Source organism: Xiphophorus maculatus, chromosome 16 (assembly GCF_002775205.1).
Source record: "Xiphophorus maculatus strain JP 163 A chromosome 16, X_maculatus-5.0-male, whole genome shotgun sequence".
Classification (NCBI taxonomy): Eukaryota; Metazoa; Chordata; class Actinopteri; order Cyprinodontiformes; family Poeciliidae; genus Xiphophorus; species Xiphophorus maculatus.
This window is the reverse complement of record NC_036458.1, coordinates 21,341,743-21,359,462: the sequence shown is the minus strand read 5'-3', so window position 1 is coordinate 21,359,462 and position 17,720 is coordinate 21,341,743. Positions and strand designations below refer to the sequence as shown.

The 17,720-nt window shown below is 40.7% G+C and overlaps 2 protein-coding genes across 2 annotated transcripts; both read left to right on the top strand.

Annotated features, from left to right (window-relative positions):
* On the top strand, positions 1-6,223 carry LOC102230726 (volume-regulated anion channel subunit LRRC8D-like). The gene is made up of 7 exons (XM_023349233.1): positions 1-7; positions 971-1,181; positions 1,274-1,637; positions 2,408-2,971; positions 3,612-3,862; positions 4,248-4,607; positions 5,011-6,223. The coding sequence occupies exons 1-7, from the start codon at positions 1-3 to the stop codon at positions 6,125-6,127; spliced, it is 2,874 nt and encodes a 957-aa protein (XP_023205001.1). The 3' UTR covers positions 6,128-6,223.
* A 3,362-nt stretch (positions 6,224-9,585) lies between these two features.
* LOC102223204 (ATP-dependent RNA helicase DDX39A-like) lies at positions 9,586-15,694 on the top strand. Its single transcript, XM_005802799.2, has 10 exons — positions 9,586-9,689; positions 10,409-10,636; positions 11,186-11,313; positions 12,204-12,480; positions 12,562-12,680; positions 13,325-13,456; positions 14,138-14,247; positions 14,938-15,082; positions 15,211-15,358; positions 15,453-15,694. The coding sequence occupies exons 2-10, from the start codon at positions 10,429-10,431 to the stop codon at positions 15,467-15,469; spliced, it is 1,284 nt and encodes a 427-aa protein (XP_005802856.1). The 5' UTR covers positions 9,586-9,689; positions 10,409-10,428; the 3' UTR covers positions 15,470-15,694.
* The last annotated feature ends 2,026 nt before the right edge of the window (positions 15,695-17,720 follow it).

The following is a 17,720-nucleotide window of genomic DNA, read 5'->3' as shown; positions in this document are numbered from 1 at the left end:
ATGAACGGTCAGTAATGATGTTTATCACTTTGTGTAAAACTTAAGCAATGACGTTCAGCTAAATTAGCAAAGTTTAAGCTAAAGTAGCTAAACGTAAGCTAAGTTATGTAAACTAAGCTAACTTAGCTAAATGTCAGTTTGAAGTACCAAGTGTTTTTGTCTAGTTTCTAGTGCAAATATCTCAGTACACTTGGAATAATAAAAAACTATCTTCTAAGTAACTTTTCAGAAAGATATCAGCTAATTTTAAGTTAATTGTTTCTTAAAATTGGTTAAAAAAAATAAAATAATAAAATAAAATACTTGTTCCATCAGGTTATTTAATTTGTAACAGAAAAAATATCTTTGTAAGTGAAATTATCTGCTAAGAATGAGCTTGAGATATTATTAAATGTACTTGGCTGTAAAAGTGGGTAAATACAAATGTTTGTCACACTCCTTGTATTGTCCCGCTTCACAATTAAGAACTACTCTGCATTGGTCTTTCATAAAAGATACCCAAAAATGCATCAAAGTTTGTGGCTTTAATATAACAAGATGTGAAAAGAGTATTGTTTTATATATTAACTTTGACAAGGCACTGAATTCAGCAGACATAGGCCACTGTCATAGGTGTTATTTAGAGAGTTTATGATTATTTCTATAAATGCTTGACTAGGACTAGTTTACATGCATAATCTGCCTGTAATCCAGTTTATTCTTTAAGAACGTTAACTGTTCAGGTCCTCATTTAGCGTACTTCTCCAGGTTAGTTATGTTGCTAGAAACTAATATATTTCTCAGTTTTTGTACGTTAAATAAAATGAGCAAAAAGCATATTTTGCATCATTTTCAGTGTTGGTGAGTGAACATGTAATAGACTTTTAAACCATATTTCTAACAATGCATTAACATAGAACTCCTCATGGTATTCCCCTGTGTAGTTTGAAAAGAGTTCGAGGCTTTGGTGAAGCGTGCAGCAGACCATGAGGTCCCGGGCCTGAACTGGAATTCTCAGCAGCATATTCTCCGTCTCTATGGCAACACTTGAAAAGCCGGCGTGTCGGCCAGCTCAGTAGGAGTTTGTTTTTCACCGCAGAACCGGAGCGCTCCGGCCTCAACTCTCTCCAAAGTGGCAGAGGAGGAAAAGCGGTGGAGTTGCTAAAAAGTTTTAAAAAGTTGTGGAGCAAGTTTTCAGCCAGGTAGGACAAAACAAAGTTGATGTTCTCTAACTGTGAGAGTTTAACTAAAGATAGCTGAGTAGTGTTTAGTTTAACCAACAAGTATCTCACAGACATCCTTCAGACTGGACCATGTTCTCCCTGTCGGAACTGGCGCCTGTGGAACCGCAGCAGAACACGTGGAAGCTGCTGAAGCCCTGGTGGGAGATCTTCATGGACTACCTGGTGGTCCTGATGCTGATGACGTCCGTCCTGGCTTGTACTGTGCAGCTGTCCAGAGACAGGGTGGTGTGCATTCCTTCTGAACCGCCTTTCAACGCAAGCGACGGTGTTCATCCACCAGTTGGCAGCGACGCAGTCCTTGCGTCTTCTGAAGCCCCTCTGCATGTTCCTCACAGCATCGGCCCGAATCTCCAGTCACCTGCACAGGGACGCCGCACACATCTGGTCTACCAGCAGTACATTTATGTTAGCCAGGTATCGTTATTTACCTTTGGGCTATATATGATTGTAAGGATAAACTGTTGAAGTAATGGGTTGTTTTGGGATGCTACGTTCACTGAGTTACCAACATTAAATGTATTGGATTCTATCTTTCCTGCAAAACCCATAAATGATTGTGGTCTAAACCTTAGTCTAGTAAAAACCCAGCCCCTTTTTCTACGCTTTGCTTTGTGCAGAAGGTCTGACCTCTCAGCTATTGACAAAACAATTGCTTCCTGGAGGTGTGGACTGTGTTGAAGTGTCAATTTTACCCAGTTGCTAACTTTTAGCTAACGTAATGTGCCGGTTCCACATTAGGAAGCTTACTGGAAATTGGCTGCGCTACAAGCAATCATCCTCCACTGCAAAGAGAGAAGTGCCAAGCCGAACAAGATGGCTGTTGACGTTAATTCAATGTTTTGGCCAACATGAATTTAATGGCTTTGTTAACTTCATCCGATGCCATTGCTAAGACTACAAGCAGATCACAATTCTAAAACAGCATAGAAAATCAATGACATCATTCATAACTTCTCCTGCTGTTCGCTGATCGATTGAAATTCTACCTTAGGAATCCACTTCAATGAGAGAAAGCCCAGATGGAGTACAGAAGGGAGATGAGAATTACACAGAAAGGCAATGGCCAGAAATAATTATTACCTGGAAAGTATTGTTAGGCAGCAGGTTTTCTAAAACTGTGGTTAATATGGCATAGCTGTAGCCATTAATTTGCCTCACCTTATGGAAATGTTTTGTCCGTCTAGGTGTGCTACCACGAAGCTTTACCCTTCTGTTCACGCTTCTTCCCCTACATGGCCCTGCTGCAGTCTCTGCTGCTGGCCACCAGCGGCTCCTTCTGGCTGTACTTCCCTCACACCTCTTCCCGCATAGAACAATTCCTGTCCATTTTGGCAAAATGCTGCGAGTCCCCCTGGACGTCCCAGGCCCTGTCCCAAGCTGCACGCCAGGAAAACATCCGAGATCTGGAGAGACCACCCCGCCACGCCGCCGCGTCCGCAGCTTGGTTTTCGATTGCGCCGGCCCGTACGGGCCACTCGAGCACAGACTCTGGCACAGACAGCCCGCTTTTGAAGAAGTCGGCCTACCCACCTTCTCCTTGCCCTTCCACGGTCTCCTCTAATTCCACCATGTCGTCTGTGTCCCTCGGCTCTGAGACGCACTTGTGCTCTTCCGAGCCTCCAGTGAACAGTGAACGCCCCGGGCAGGTATTGAGTCTGGATAAAAGTGATGGAGAACAGGCCAGGGCCCTGTTTGAAAGAGTCAGGAAGTTTCGGTCTCACTGCGAAAGCTCCGCTGTCATTTATAAGGTACAGGAACTACATAACTGTAGTCTGTTGTTTGGAAAACTTTGTAAGTTCTGGCAACCTTCTAGCCAGGTATGTTGCTTTAAAACTGCAGTATGTAACTTCTATGAATTTTTTTTGTTTGTTTGTTTGTTTTTTTACATTTTTGTTAAAACTCTCACCATGTCGTGACAGAAAAATCAAACTCCTCTGCCTTCTCTCAGTGCTAACTAGAAATAACCAATCAGAGCCAGGAGGCGGGTCTTAGCGCTATCGCTGCCGTAAATGCTAAAGCTAATTAAAATGGCCACTGATGACGGGGGATAAAAGGTTTCCCCTTAATGATAAGTTGTTTTTCTGCCATTAGAACATTTAGCAGCGTGTTCACGAGACAGATGGAGAGCGCTAAGCCCCTCCTCCTGGCTCTGATTGGTTGTTTCTGGTTGGTAGCTGTGCATTTCTTCAGATGGAGAATGTAGCTCAGGGCGGAGTTGAACTTTTCACACACTATCTGTCTCATAATGTCATTACATGGTGGAAGTTTTAACAAATATTCAAATATATATATATATTAAATAAAAGTCACATACTGCACCTTTAACCAACATACCAATAATGCTATGCTATCAATTTTACATTTGCAAGTCTTGTTTTGTCTTTCCAGGTTTACTTGGCTCAGACGATATTTAAGCTGCTGATGGTATCGCTGATCATGAGCTACACCGTCCCATTCCTCAGCTCCCTCTCCTTCAGCCACGTCTGTCAGCCTGCAGAGCAAACGCTAGTGGGCTACACAACCTTCGAATGCGTCCACTCGCTCTCATCCCTCCTGCGCAAGCTGCTTGTGACCTACCTAATCCTTCTAGGGATTTATGCGCTTCTTAATTTTTACACCCTCAGCTGGAGTTTTCGCAGGTTAGGACTCGCGTCGATTTTTATTTTATTGTTCTTTGAAGTGAAGTACAGGTAAGCTTTTGCACATTACAAAAAGAATATAAAACATGTAGTCACATACCTCTACGTATGTTTATATAAAATTACACAAGAATAAATAATACAAAAAGAAGCAAAAAAAGAGAAGAAAAATGACAAAATAAAATATATGAGGCTGTGTCAAAGAAGTCTCTGACTTTGACACTATTGGTGCATTTTTAAAGAGAATGCTCAGAATATTAATGTTATTTAATAAAGTATTTCTCTGTGTTACTTAGTTGTTTTTTTAGATGTGTAGTACCTTAAGTCCTATTTTACATTTCTCTTTCCATTTGAAAAATTTTCTTGTTTCATTACCTGTCCGTAGCTGTCTTCGAAAATATTCCTTCCACTCCCTGAAAGACATTCCCGATCTGATGAATGACCTGGCCTTCCTCATCCACATGCTGGAGCAGTACGACCCGCTGCTGGTGCAGCGCCTCTCCGTGTTTCTGTCGCCGGTCAGCGAGAGCCGACTGCTGGAGCAGAGCCTGGAGAGGCACTGGGGAGAAGAGAAGCTCCAGGCTCTGACCAGCATGGATGCAGAAGGCTGCAGCACCCTGCAGCTCGTCGCCCTGCCTCGCCTCCCTCCGGCTCTGTTCACCCTCAGCCAGCTTCAGGCCCTCAAACTGGAGCTCATCGCTGACGCCAGGTTTACGTCGCAGGTGGCAAACATGACTTCACTCAGGTGAGATGTACAGGATATCAGCCACATGTTCTTTACCCTACGGAAGAGAATTGGGACCACTGAAAAAAATCCAAACTTAATTTGGAGATTTTTCTCTGAATTCTGAGAAAACAGAAAAAACAAAGTCAGAATTTTGAGAAAAACAAATTCTGAATTCTGACAGAATACTCACATTCAAGTCAAAATTCTGACAAAAAAAGTCCGAATTTTGAGAGAGAAAAATTCTGTATTCTGACAGAATTCTCTCATTAAAATCAGAATTCTGAGGAAAAACTCCAGAATTCTGACAAGAAAAACTAAAAATTCTGAGATTAAAGTTAGAGTTGTTTTTTTCAGTGGCCCTGATCATCTTCTTTACTGTTCATATTCCCTTGCTTTGATTCCCACACACACACTCACACAGGGAGCTCCACCTTTACCACTGCCCCGCGGCTGCGGATCCCGGTGCGCTCGCTGTCCTCCAGGAACGCCTTGAGATTCTCCACATCACCTTCGCTCAGGCGTCACAGATCCCCAGCTGGGTCCTCTCCCTCCGCAACCTGCATGAGCTCCACCTTTCGGGTCGCTTGGGCAGCGAGGGCGGCGTCGGTCACGGCTGGGCTCTGGGGAGCCTGCGGCAGCTCCGGCACCTCCGGGTTCTGGTGATCCACGGGATGCTGCAGAGGGTTCCGTCAGAGCTGTGCGAGGTGGCAGGAAGCTTGGTGAAGCTGGAGATACACAATGAAGGCGCAAGGTTGCTTGTGCTGACGGGACTCAAGCGAATGGCGGACCTGACAGAACTCTGGCTGCAGGACTGCCAGCTGGACCGCCTGCCCTCGGCCTTGCTCGCGTTGACTCGCCTCCAGACGCTCGACTTGCAGCACAACAACTTGAGAACCCTGGAGGAACTGCTCGGTCTGGTCCACCTGCAGCGTCTTTCTTGCCTCAAACTCGCCTACAATCGTGTGTTGGCGCTGCCGCCCACCGTCGGCGTCCTTCGAGGCTTGGAGCTTTTGGATCTGTCCAACAACCAGTTGAAGAGTCTGCCCCCGGGGCTCTTCACGCTCCACCGGCTTCGTCGGCTGCTGCTAGCTGGCAACCTGATACCTGAGCTGCCCTCTGAGGTCAAGGCATTGGGGCTGCTGGCAGAACTAGACCTGAGTGGAAACAGGTTAGAGAGCCTAACCTCTGACCTCTTCAGCTGCTCAGAACTACGCATCCTAAATGTGTCTCGCAACTCAATCGGTTCACTGCCTGGGGGAATTTCAGCATTGAGCCACCTGTACAGGTTGGATTTGCGCAGCAATAGTCTGGAAGAGCTGCCTGCTGAGCTGGGCTGCTGTTTGGGGCTCTGTGGAGGTGGGCTGCTGGTAGAGAGGTGGCTCTTCCTCTCCTTGCCTCCACACGTCAGGGACTTCCTGAGCCGTTCTTACCCCACCAGCAAGGGATACTTTGAGGATCACTCCAGGCCAGAGTCGGACACTTTCCCGTACTCTCCCGCTCAGTGGAGCTTCTCTGCAGCTCTAGAGTCACAGATATAAGGTTTATAGACGACTGTGTCCCAACACCTAAGCAAAATTTACAGTTTTAACTAGACTTAATGTACTTCTTTTTAAAGCTGCACTATATAACTTTTATGAAAAATATATAATTTTTTTTTTACATTTTTCTTAAATCCCAAAAACATTTTTTTTTGCTGTCCCAAAAACAACCAATCAGAGCCAGGAGGAGGGTCTTAGTGCTGTCAATCAACTTTATGTACCTGCTGCTAAATGTGCTAATGGCGAAGAAACAACTTATCATTACAGGAAAACCGTTTATCCGTCGTCATCGGTGACCATGCTAATTAGCAGATAGAAAATGGGGAGTTGGAAGGGGGTGGGGCCACATGGAAGGTGATTGACAGCTATAAAGAAAACCAATCCTGGCTCTGATTGATTTTTTTCTAGTTAGCAATAGGAGAAGGCAGAGGAGCTACTGTACCTTTAATTACCTGTTTAGCTTAATTTGACATTTTTGACAAGAGCAAAAGACGTCTTAGAATGATGCATTAAAATTGTTTTTAAGAAACATGCACGCATTTAAAACTAGTCAATTCTGAAGCTAACCCCAGGATGAAGTTGTCTGCTTTATGTTATATGGATTAATAGCAGCATCAAGGAGATAAAACTGGAGCTACGTGTGTAGGAAACTTTAAAAAAAAAAAAAAAAAAGATCACAATGTGTATTTTTATCATTTCAACTCACTGTCAGTTCACATTAAATATTTTTATTGTCAGCAATGCACAAAAAATATTTACACCCACTGGTCATTTTAATTAGGAAACATCTCAGTTTGGTATATCTATGGAGGACCAAAACTGACATAATAAGAAATAAAAGCAGAAATATATATTTAGTCTTTCCTTATCCTTACACGAGTTTCCGTCAAGAAATGTATATATTTTCCTTTTCATTTCCCATAAACATGCGTTTCTGTAAAGAAAAGTAATGTTTTGTTTTGTCTTTTCCTTATACAAGCCCTCTTTCTTTTGCCATTTCCTCCTCTCCTTTTTCTGTTTGTCCTTTTTCTGCTTCTCCGTGTGCATCTTTATGTTAATGAGGAGAGCTGCCTTCTATGCCCACCTCCTACTATTGGCCAATAGAGCTTTGGAACCAACGTCACTGCGTAAGACGTTGTGGGGCGTTTACGTCTCGTTCAGTTGCTCGGTGCCATCTTTACAGGCCACAGACCAAAACCAACTTTATCCCGGTGTTTTTATTGTGTTACCGACCGCAGTGAAGTTAGTTTCGAGTTGGATATGAAATATTCCAATATCCGCCAAGCAAGCGGCGTTTAGCTCAAGGTTGAGCCAATTTATGAACGCTAATTTCAGCCAGTTCTCAAGCTCCCTCCTCAAACGCTTGGAGGTTCACTTAGGGACTGTCAAACCAAACACTCCTGTCAAACACATGTTAATAAATGCCTTGCTTTGTGACCAACTGATAAAAAAAAGTGGTAATTCATGATTTTACATGAAGACGCACATTAAAATGTCAAGTCATATTCGATAATTTAAATAATTTTAATATTAAATAATGTTTTCTTCAAAAGCTTCCATATTGTGTGCCCCATTGACTAAAAATCAGTGCGTAATTGTTGTACTAAACTGTATATATGAGGCACATGCATTTGTATTCCATTTTAACTCATTTTTTATTTTTGTTACCTATTTTTTTAGTTTAAATATAGTATTTCTCTTCAATATCTTCTAGGTCATGTGATCTATTGAGTCAATTGAATCTGTGTGAAATTGTTCTACCAGTCTCTACAGATGAGGTACACTAATTTTTTCCCCCATTTTAAATGTTTTTATATTTTATTAAAAAAATATGATTAGTGTTTAACAGCTCACATGTCATGTGACCCACTGACAATCAATCAATCAAATTTCATTTGTATAGCACAATTCAGCAGCAAGACGTTTCAAGGTGGTTTACATAATCAAAAACACAAAGTCATGTTACATAGTCATGTAACATTACATTAAGAACAGATAAATGTGTGGATGTGCCAAAACTTTCTGCAGCTGAACAGAAACAAAACTGAAGTTATTATCTTTGGACCTAAAGAGGAACGATCTAGAGTTATAGATCTAGAGTCAATGCACAGCTTCAGTTATTACAACTAAAACCAGCGATCAGGCCCGAAACCTGGGAGTAGTGATGGACTCTGACCTGAAACTTCAGAGCCACATAAAGACAGTCACAAAGTCGGCCTTCTATCACCTGAAGAACATTAGAGGACTAATGTTTCAGCGAGATCTAGAGAAACTCATCCATGCATTTATCTTTAGTCGCGTTGACTACTCCAACAGCGTCTTCACAGGTCTGCCTAACAAATCAATCCTCCAGCTGCAGCTGATCCAGAACGTTGCTGCTGGAGTTCTGACTAAAACCAGGAAGATAGAGCACATAAACCCAGGACGGGACGGACGGGTCCTAATGGTAGGCACTTTAGTTACCCTGGCTCCAGTAGTCCAGTGGCCATTTTCCATCCATCTGCCATGGAGTTTTGGATCTAACAGTGTCATTGTTAGAACTCTGGATCTAACAATGACACTAGTGATTATGTATGTCTGTATTAACAAAAGAGTGGTTTAATTCTCTGGTTTGAGAAGAATACATTTCATTTTGTGAATACTTTTTGTTACTTTGTTTTTGGTTGCCTTCACTTAGTTACTTCATGACATATCTTAACTGGAACAATAACAAATTGTGCACACACTACAACTGAATTTAGTATTTTATGCTGTTTTAGTAAATGTACAAATGTAGATGACTAAAGAAGGGACCATTTGATATAAATAACTTTCAAAAATAAAATATATTTGAATACATAGACTCTCATAGTACATAAGCATTTTAAAAATATACATACATTTTACTTACTCTTTGCAAGTGATTTTAAGAACTGTTATTCATCTTCACATAAATCAAGATGTGCTTGGTCCACTGAGAAAGCCACAAATCTTTCCTTGAATGAAGGAGGTGATGTGAATATAAGTTGCCCTTTGAAAGAAAAAAAATCTAGATTTGTTTTCCACTTGTCTGTGTATTTTATTCACTTTTATTTTTGTTACGAATGCTTTAGTCCTCAACGTTTTAAGTGCTTACATAGAGATTGGTGGATATATATTACCCGAGAATCATGTATTCTATTGCAAGTTACAACCTCCCTAAATTTTAACCAGCATACATAATTTAAGTGTCATTTAAAAATAACATTTATCAACTTTAAAATTAGATAATTTACTTGGTATACAACTTCTTCGATAATTTAATTGTACTTGCCTAAAAGCGTAAACGTGTAATTATAGACCGCCAGTTAATGTCCCTTACGAGCTCCCGTCTACAAAACCCATCGTCGCTCGATCCCGCTTTTTCAGACCGTGAAGAACTGTGGCACACCTCTCCTCCAATTGCTGGCTGCCTTTGAACAAATCCACCAATGAAATAGAGGATTTTACAGTCGTAGGCGGAACTTCCGGTTGCCTGTCCAAACCGACTGAGGCCTCTCCATGCGGTTTTGATCCGGTGGATTTCAGCGCTAACGTCGTACAGGTATGAGCGCCGTGTAGAGCTAAATTATTACAGTTTCTAGTGTTTACGGGGTTAGTGTATGGTTAAACGTTCACGTTTTAATTGCGTGCATTTAGATTTTGTCAGAAGGTAACCCGTGTTAAATTGAAATAGTTGTTAGCTTAACCCGGACGTTGACGCTAGAGCGCTGTAGCTTAGCCTTTTAGCTTAGCAGCCCCAACACCTGGTCAATTGTGCTGTTTTTCTTTAAATGTAGCTCCCGTGTTTATCTCTAAATTTAACTTCAAGGAATAACTGTCTCATGTCGAGAGCATATTAGCAGATGTCCATTTTAAACTGTATAACCCGCTAAGTTAACAACGGTTATGCAACACAATAGGTTTTCATTGTGGTTAGCACGCAGAAGCTAACAGTTAAAACGACGCGCTGTCTGACCTATTTGTGTGTTTTTTCCTTTTTTTCCCCTCGCGTGCAGATTTTGTTCGAAGTGCGCTTTTTGCGCAAACTACAACAACTAATGCTGTTGGTCGTAAAAACCAGCTAGTAAACGTCGACTTTATACCAGTATGTTTTGAATAGCGTGCCGGGCTAAGACAATACAAATGGTTTCACTCAAGGTCTGCTTTGGCATTGAGCGTGGGCGAATTCGGGACCTTTCACGGAACCACGACACGTATTAAACGACGTACTATATAATGAAAACTTCCATAAGTAATGCTTTGTTTGTGTTTGTGTACCAGGCAAACCATAATCGCGTATAATGGCTGAGAACGACGTTGACAACGAGCTGCTCGATTATGAGGAGGATGATGAGCCACAAGGAGCCCCGGAGAGCGCAACCCCCGCCGGGAAGAAGGAGGTGAAGGGGTCTTACGTTTCCATCCACAGCTCCGGCTTCAGGGACTTCCTCTTGAAGCCGGAGCTCCTCCGGGCCATCATAGACTGTGGTTTCGAGCATCCGTCTGAAGGTAAAAGATCACCCAATTGTACAGAGACATTTCATGTTTATTTTGTTTTTTGAACTATAAAATACTGCAGTGGCAGAATAAAGTCAAACTTCCTCCAGTTATCTTAGTTATTTATTTTTTATTTTATTTTTTCCATTTTTGCTTGTTTCTTTTATGAAATTTTGATATGTGTATATCGTGACGGGACCGTATTTATATTTTTTCTTTGATTAATCCTAGTGGAGAATACGGTCTAAATGTTAGAACCTCACATACCCAGGATGATTGCAGAGTTGGCTCCTCTTATTTTTGGAGATTTATTTCTTCCTTGCTGTTTCAGTGAGGGGGGAGGCAGATCTAGTGATTCGTACATTTTACTGCTGGACAGCATAGCAGAAATTACACACCCTAGTGTTTTGTAGGTGTGGAAGTTCTGGCTAAGCTTGTTTGTTTGCACCTGCATTGTCATTCAAGGAACATATTATTCAATGAATATGCTGCCGAAGTATTTTTTTCCCTCTTTGATTCTCGAATTGATTAGTGATTTTTTTTTAATGTTTCTGTTTTCAGTCCAGCATGAGTGCATCCCCCAGGCCATCCTCGGCATGGACATCCTGTGCCAAGCCAAGTCTGGCATGGGCAAGACGGCCGTGTTCGTCCTGGCCACGTTGCAACAGATCGAGCCCGTTGACGGACAGGTGAGTTCGCTTAGCGGACCGCAGCGGTTTGGGTCGGATTTGGCAAACTGTGCAGAACTCATTATAATTTTGGGCCGCGCAAAGATCACAGATGTCCTCAAAGGGACATTTTTGTTTGTGGAAACAAAAAATGTATAAAACCTATGCCAGCTGCATAACATGAGTACTTAACGTTAAATAACATTGATCATCTTTTCATGTTGATTAAAATTGCCAGTATACAAATAAACTCTGCCTTGATTTAATTGATAAAAAGTTATTGAAGCACACAACTGTTTATTGCTCAAGAATTGATTGCAATATTTCAAAATTAAGACAATTGGGACAGATTTATTAGTGCTCCCATATAATAGACATAATTATCTCCATAATAATTTAAAACAAACTCAATAATATTGATTTGCTTGATTTTGTTTTTCTCTTTCCACCCGAAACTAGATGATAAAAGTCTTCAGTCTGGTGTTTTAGTCTCAACCAGCTGTTTAGAGACTCCATAAATCCTTTTGTCTGTTGTTTTGTTTGTTTATTATTAATATTTAAAATGTCTTCCAGTTCTTGTGTTAAATGTACAATAGATTTTAAAGTTTATTGATCTTTGACAATGTATTCTTGAATTATTATGCCATTGCATTACTTGAAAATGGTCTCAAAACAACAATATTGTCATTTATCACAATAACTTCTGGGGCAATATATCGTGACGGGACCGTATATATAGTTTTTTTTTGATTAATCTATTATCAGAATAATCTATTGATTAATTGATAACTAGAACTTTAAATTAGTCTTTTTCTTAGTCAAAAATGGATGTTTCAAGCTGTTTGGGAAAATAACTTGTACGTCTGCCATCGCCACGGCGTCTCACTCTGTGTCCCCCGACTCCCCACCAGGTCTCTGTGTTAGTCATGTGCCACACACGAGAGCTGGCCTTCCAGATCAGCAAAGAGTACGAGCGCTTCTCCAAGTACATGCCCAACGTGAAGTGCGCCGTGTTCTTCGGCGGCCTGGCCATCAAGAAGGACGAGGACACCCTGAAGAAGAACTGCCCTCACATCGTGGTCGGGACCCCCGGGCGGACCCTGGCTCTGATCCGCAACAAGACCCTGAGTCTGAAGAACGTCAAGCATTTCGTCCTGGACGAGTGCGACAAGATGCTGGAGGCGCTCGGTACGTCTTCCCGTTTGTCGCCAACTGTTCGAAGATAAAGGCGAGCGTGTTTATGGTTTTCCTCCCTCCCCCTCCCCTCAGACATGAGGCGCGACGTGCAGGACATCTTCAGGATCACCCCCCACGAGAAGCAGGTCATGATGTTCAGCGCTACGCTGAGTAAGGAGATCCGGCCAGTCTGCCGCAAATTCATGCAGGACGTAAGAGAAACTCGTAACTTTTTCGCCTTCTGTCAAGTTTGGAGGTTTACTTCAGCCTGTCACAATAAGCAGTTTATCCATTAATTGCATGGTAAATGAGCGCAATAATTTTCAGATATGTTTTGAAAGGCTATTTTATTTGCATTTTTACTTATGGGTTCAGTTGTTTGTGGCTTTTATTTCCTTTTGATGTATTGTTTTTGGTTAATGTGTTTTATTCCAGATGTTTAGAATAAATAATTAAATAATTTTGATGTGAAATTTTTCAAACTCAGAAATTTCCTCTTTTTTCTTTAGGAAAAAAGAGATTTATTATGCATTAGTCTCTGAATGTCTGAGACTTTTCTAGCAAATTTAAGACTTTTCAAACTCAGAAATTAGCTTCTTTTTTTTTAGCAAATCTTTGAAATGTTTTGGTGGAAACGTACTTGGTCTAGAACTAAACAAAGCAGTGTTGCAATCTGTAATGAATTCTTACGTATAGGATGCAAGAATTACAACACTTACAATGTCATAAATCACCCAAATTAAATGCAGTGCAACAAACTGCCATGTAAGGAAAGGAAAATACAAATAAAAGGAGGAAATTCACTAGAAGCTTCTGTTTTGGTCTTGTTTCATTTTCATTCATGTTTTTCCTGCAGCCGATGGAGGTGTTTGTGGACGACGAGACCAAACTTACGCTGCACGGTCTGCAGCAGTACTACTGTAAGCTGAAGGACAGCGAGAAAAACCGCAAGCTCTTTGACCTGCTGGACGTCTTGGAGTTCAACCAGGTAAATCTACGGGCCAGACATTTGACACGATGTCGTCATGGAGCTCCTCAAGTTAAACAGCAAAAAACACTAAAAGATAGCGGAAAGGTTCAGGTTATTTAAAAAAACAAATGTTTTTTTTTTGTCACCTGTTTCAGAAAGTTAAACTCATATTTAATATAAATTTGTTACAGAAAGCGAAAATATTTCAAGCCTTCTTTTCTCGTAGTTCCGACTATTGCAGGTAATGAAAACCCCTAATTCAGGATATCAGAACTATATTGAAATATTGGAAACTCATTGACATGTAAATGTTTCCTGAGCCTTTAGATTATCTCAGTCTGGATCAGTAGGACGCAGTCAGGAGCAAGATGGCCGACTGGTCAGGCGTCCTTGACATCCTCCACAAGCAGGATATGTGACAAAAGGTCTTTGCTACGAAAGCTGGTTATTCAGAGTGCTGTATATTATCTTAAGCAATATTGTAATTTTCTGAGACTGAATTTTGGGTTTTCATTATGTTGACCATAAAGGCTTAAAATATTTCACTCTGTCATAAGTCTACACAATTCCGAGTTTCATTTCCAGAAATAAGCGACGCAGAAAATTGGCTCTCTTTCAAAATGTTCAAATTTCCTCTTTAAACCTACCCATGTTTGTAGTCTGGCGTCACCCCTCTAAGTTCCAACGCTCTGCCTCTAGGTGGTGATCTTTGTCAAGTCTGTGCAGCGCTGCATTGCTCTGTCTCAGCTGCTGGTGGAGCAGAACTTCCCCGCCATCGCCATCCACAGAGCAATGGTCCAGGAGGAAAGGTGAGACCCTCAGAAAGCTCACCGCTCTGCTCACACACTGATAAACACACTAGCCTGGACCAGCTAAATGTGTTCATGGGAGCAGAAGGCATCTTCATTTAACCCGACTAAGGTTGAAACGAGTAATTGACTTAATCTTGATTGTGTGGTGATTTATCGGGATTAATAATGATTAATCAATTATTGAAATCGTCAACTAGTTTAGTAATCCATTAACTGGAGAATACAAACCCAAGAAATGGCCATCTGCTGAAGGAACAACACAGTAGGGAGGCAGAACTACAAAGAACATGAATATTTTGTATTTAAGATGGAAAAAAATCACCTTGTCTGTAAATATGGTCCACACAGAACTCCTCAATGGTTCAAATTCTGGTTTTATGTTTGAGATTCGTTTTTTTTATCCAATTATTAATCCAAAAGTAGACTGTTTTTTTTTTTTTTTTTTTAACTCCAGATGCATCCTTTGTTGCAAATAGGAGCATTCTTTAAAAGAATGCTGTTGCATTTTAGGTAATACAATTTTGTTTTCTTATTTGAAAAAGTAATTTAATTATTTTTTTTTTTTTTACATATATTTCAAATGCTGTTTAAAAAAAAGGTGCAAGTGGCTAAATGAAAAATCTGCAAAATGTGTCCAATTTTTTATTTTTTAAACGATAAATCGTTTTGTTCCTGCTCTCCTCGCAGACTCTCTCGCTACCAGCAGTTCAAGGACTTCCAGAGACGGATCTTGGTGGCGACCAACCTGTTTGGCCGAGGGATGGACATCGAGAGGGTGAACATCGTCTTCAACTACGACATGCCCGAAGACTCAGACACCTATTTGCACAGGGTGAGAAACTGGCCTTCCTTCCTCCTCTCTCTTTCTCTCTCTCGGCCATTTTGAAATATTCCAGGAATTTCTTTTCTGTTTGGATATTAAGGTGTTTGGGTTTTTTTTGTTGTTTATTTAACAATCAGGTCGCCCGTGCCGGTCGGTTCGGAACCAAAGGCCTGGCCATAACCTTCGTGTCGGACGAAACCGACGCCAAGATCCTGAACGACGTGCAGGACCGCTTTGAAGTCAACGTGGCCGAGCTGCCGGATGAGATCGACATCTCCTCTTACAGTAAGTTCCCACCACAGCTCAGCTTAAAGGTGTTTACTGCTTTTTAGAAGTCTGCAGATGTTTGACGCGTCTCTCCTTTGCCCCCCCCGCCCAGTCGAGCAGTCCAGATGAGCCCTCACCCCTCCAGACCAACAGAAGTCTCCTCTTTGTGGATCCAGTCTTTTTATTTGGAAGTAGACGTACTTCGTTGTTGATTTGAAAGCTCTGCACGTTTGTTCACAAAAACGTTTATTTTTATTGTCAGTTTATGGGACAGGGGGGTTTTGATTTCAATTTCTTCTATGGTTTCTTTTATTTTTTTGTTTTGCCTCAATTAAAACTTTTTATAAAATGCCATTTTTATCGTTGTGCTCTCTCTCATTAAGACTGTTGTCTCTGCATTGTTTTATTGCGCTGTTGAGGTAAACCTTAATAGACTTGAGGAGTAACTTGGAGCTGTCTTTATTTTTCTCTTTGCTTTTTCCGAAGCCTAGATTTGTATTGTAGGGTTTTATATCTTCACTGCTAAAGGTCAGCAGTCTTTAGATTTGAGTAAATGGACTGATTTGGCTCATGTGGCAGCTCTTTGTACGACTTTCTAATGGAATGCCTTCTATATATTAAGTCAACAAATAGAATCCTAGTGGTGAAATGGCAGATTTTGGCAAAGTTTAGGCACTGTACCCCCCCTCCCTCCCAAAAAAACCCTGATTCTCACTATGTATGTCCTAGTATTTTGGTGTGTAAACATAAAAATAAATTGGAACAAACAAATGTGAGAAGTGGCTGCTTGAAACTGACTTGCCATGCTAGCAGCTGGGAATGATCTTGGTAGCAAGTGGAGTGATATTCTGGCAATATTGATATGAAAATATAAAACATTTTTTTTAATTTCTTTTGTGCAAAACAAATTTCTACTGCTGCTACAATATTGCAGCAGATTTGAGTCGTAGTTGGTAAATCGCCACAAAAAGGAACCCACTAAATTTAGGCGCTGTAGTTGAGTGCTCATTGCGCTATGTTTCGTACCTGTTCTTTGAAGTGACAAAAGCATAGCAAGCTAATGTTAGCTGGTTAATTATTAAAAGTAAAAAAGAAAAATTAATTGAATAAACCCAAAATATTGATGGCGGTGCAAAGAAAAGTTTAATAAAATTAAGTTTATGGACAAAGCATCGGCTTTGTAAGACCGCTTTATGAGAATCTTCAGCCAGAGGCTTCTTCAGCTTCACTGTAACACAGACGGCTACAGGAGATCCTTTTTACCCACAACCATCAGCAACTACAACTACTAGAATCTTGAATAATATGAATTACAATATTTATTTTTTTATAATTAATGTTTTGAATTGAATTGCTTTCTTTCTGTAGATTTTAAAGGGGCAGTATTTGTTTTCCAGCCACATATAATTTTACAGCACAATCAAGTAACTTAAGTTACATATATAATATATATATATATATATATATATATATAAGCCGTATATATCAAATATAACTGAAGAAATTTGACTTGTAGTTTGAAGTCTTGAAATTGGGGCGGAAACTTGGAGACGGTGCTACGTCATTCACCCAGGTGCTGTTTAGCACACCTGAATGGTTGCCATGGGAGATTAAAGGATTTCTCAAACATGTACGAAAGATTCAAGGCGGCGCTCCAGGTATGTTTTTGATGAGGAAATGACATAACACGGCATAGAGCTTAAAAAACGTCGATTTTACCTGATACTACCTCCTTAAAGAAGTTACCTTATTAGAAGATAACTTTTCACGTCATGACTTGAAATACTTCTAAACAGTTAAATCTGTATTTTAGGCTAAAAAAACACATTTCGACCAACAGTGCAGAACAATAGCTAGGCTGGGCGGTTTAGCTAATGCAGTTTATCTAAACTAAAGTCACGCTTGCTCGCACCATGGCAGCAGAAGATAAGTTTCTTACATTTTACGGAAATTAAAGCCCCTTTTTTATTTATTCTTTTTAATGAGTTTGACACCTTTTTTTATGTTGACGCTGGTACACCAACCAGAATAGCGTGTGAACGGAATACTGAAATCATGGGCCGTATCATGCTGTAGCTAGTATTTAACTTAAAATTACAGCTCAGAAAAGGTTCAAAAGGAGAACTAGAATGTCACATGGAGTGAAATATTTCATGCCTTTGGGATGTAATTTGGGTGATTTTGGTTAAGGATTTTAAAAAAAGCCAAGAGTTCATGTCTCAAAAAGTATTAAGAAACATCGTGGAAAAATACTGGAAACATCTGCCAAGGTTGCGTGAGCCTCTAAAAGGATTCTGAGTCAGGGGGAGTAGGACACAGTGATGGGGAAGAGTGCTACAGCCAAACATATTCATAGAAAGTTAAGTGGAAGAAGAAAGTT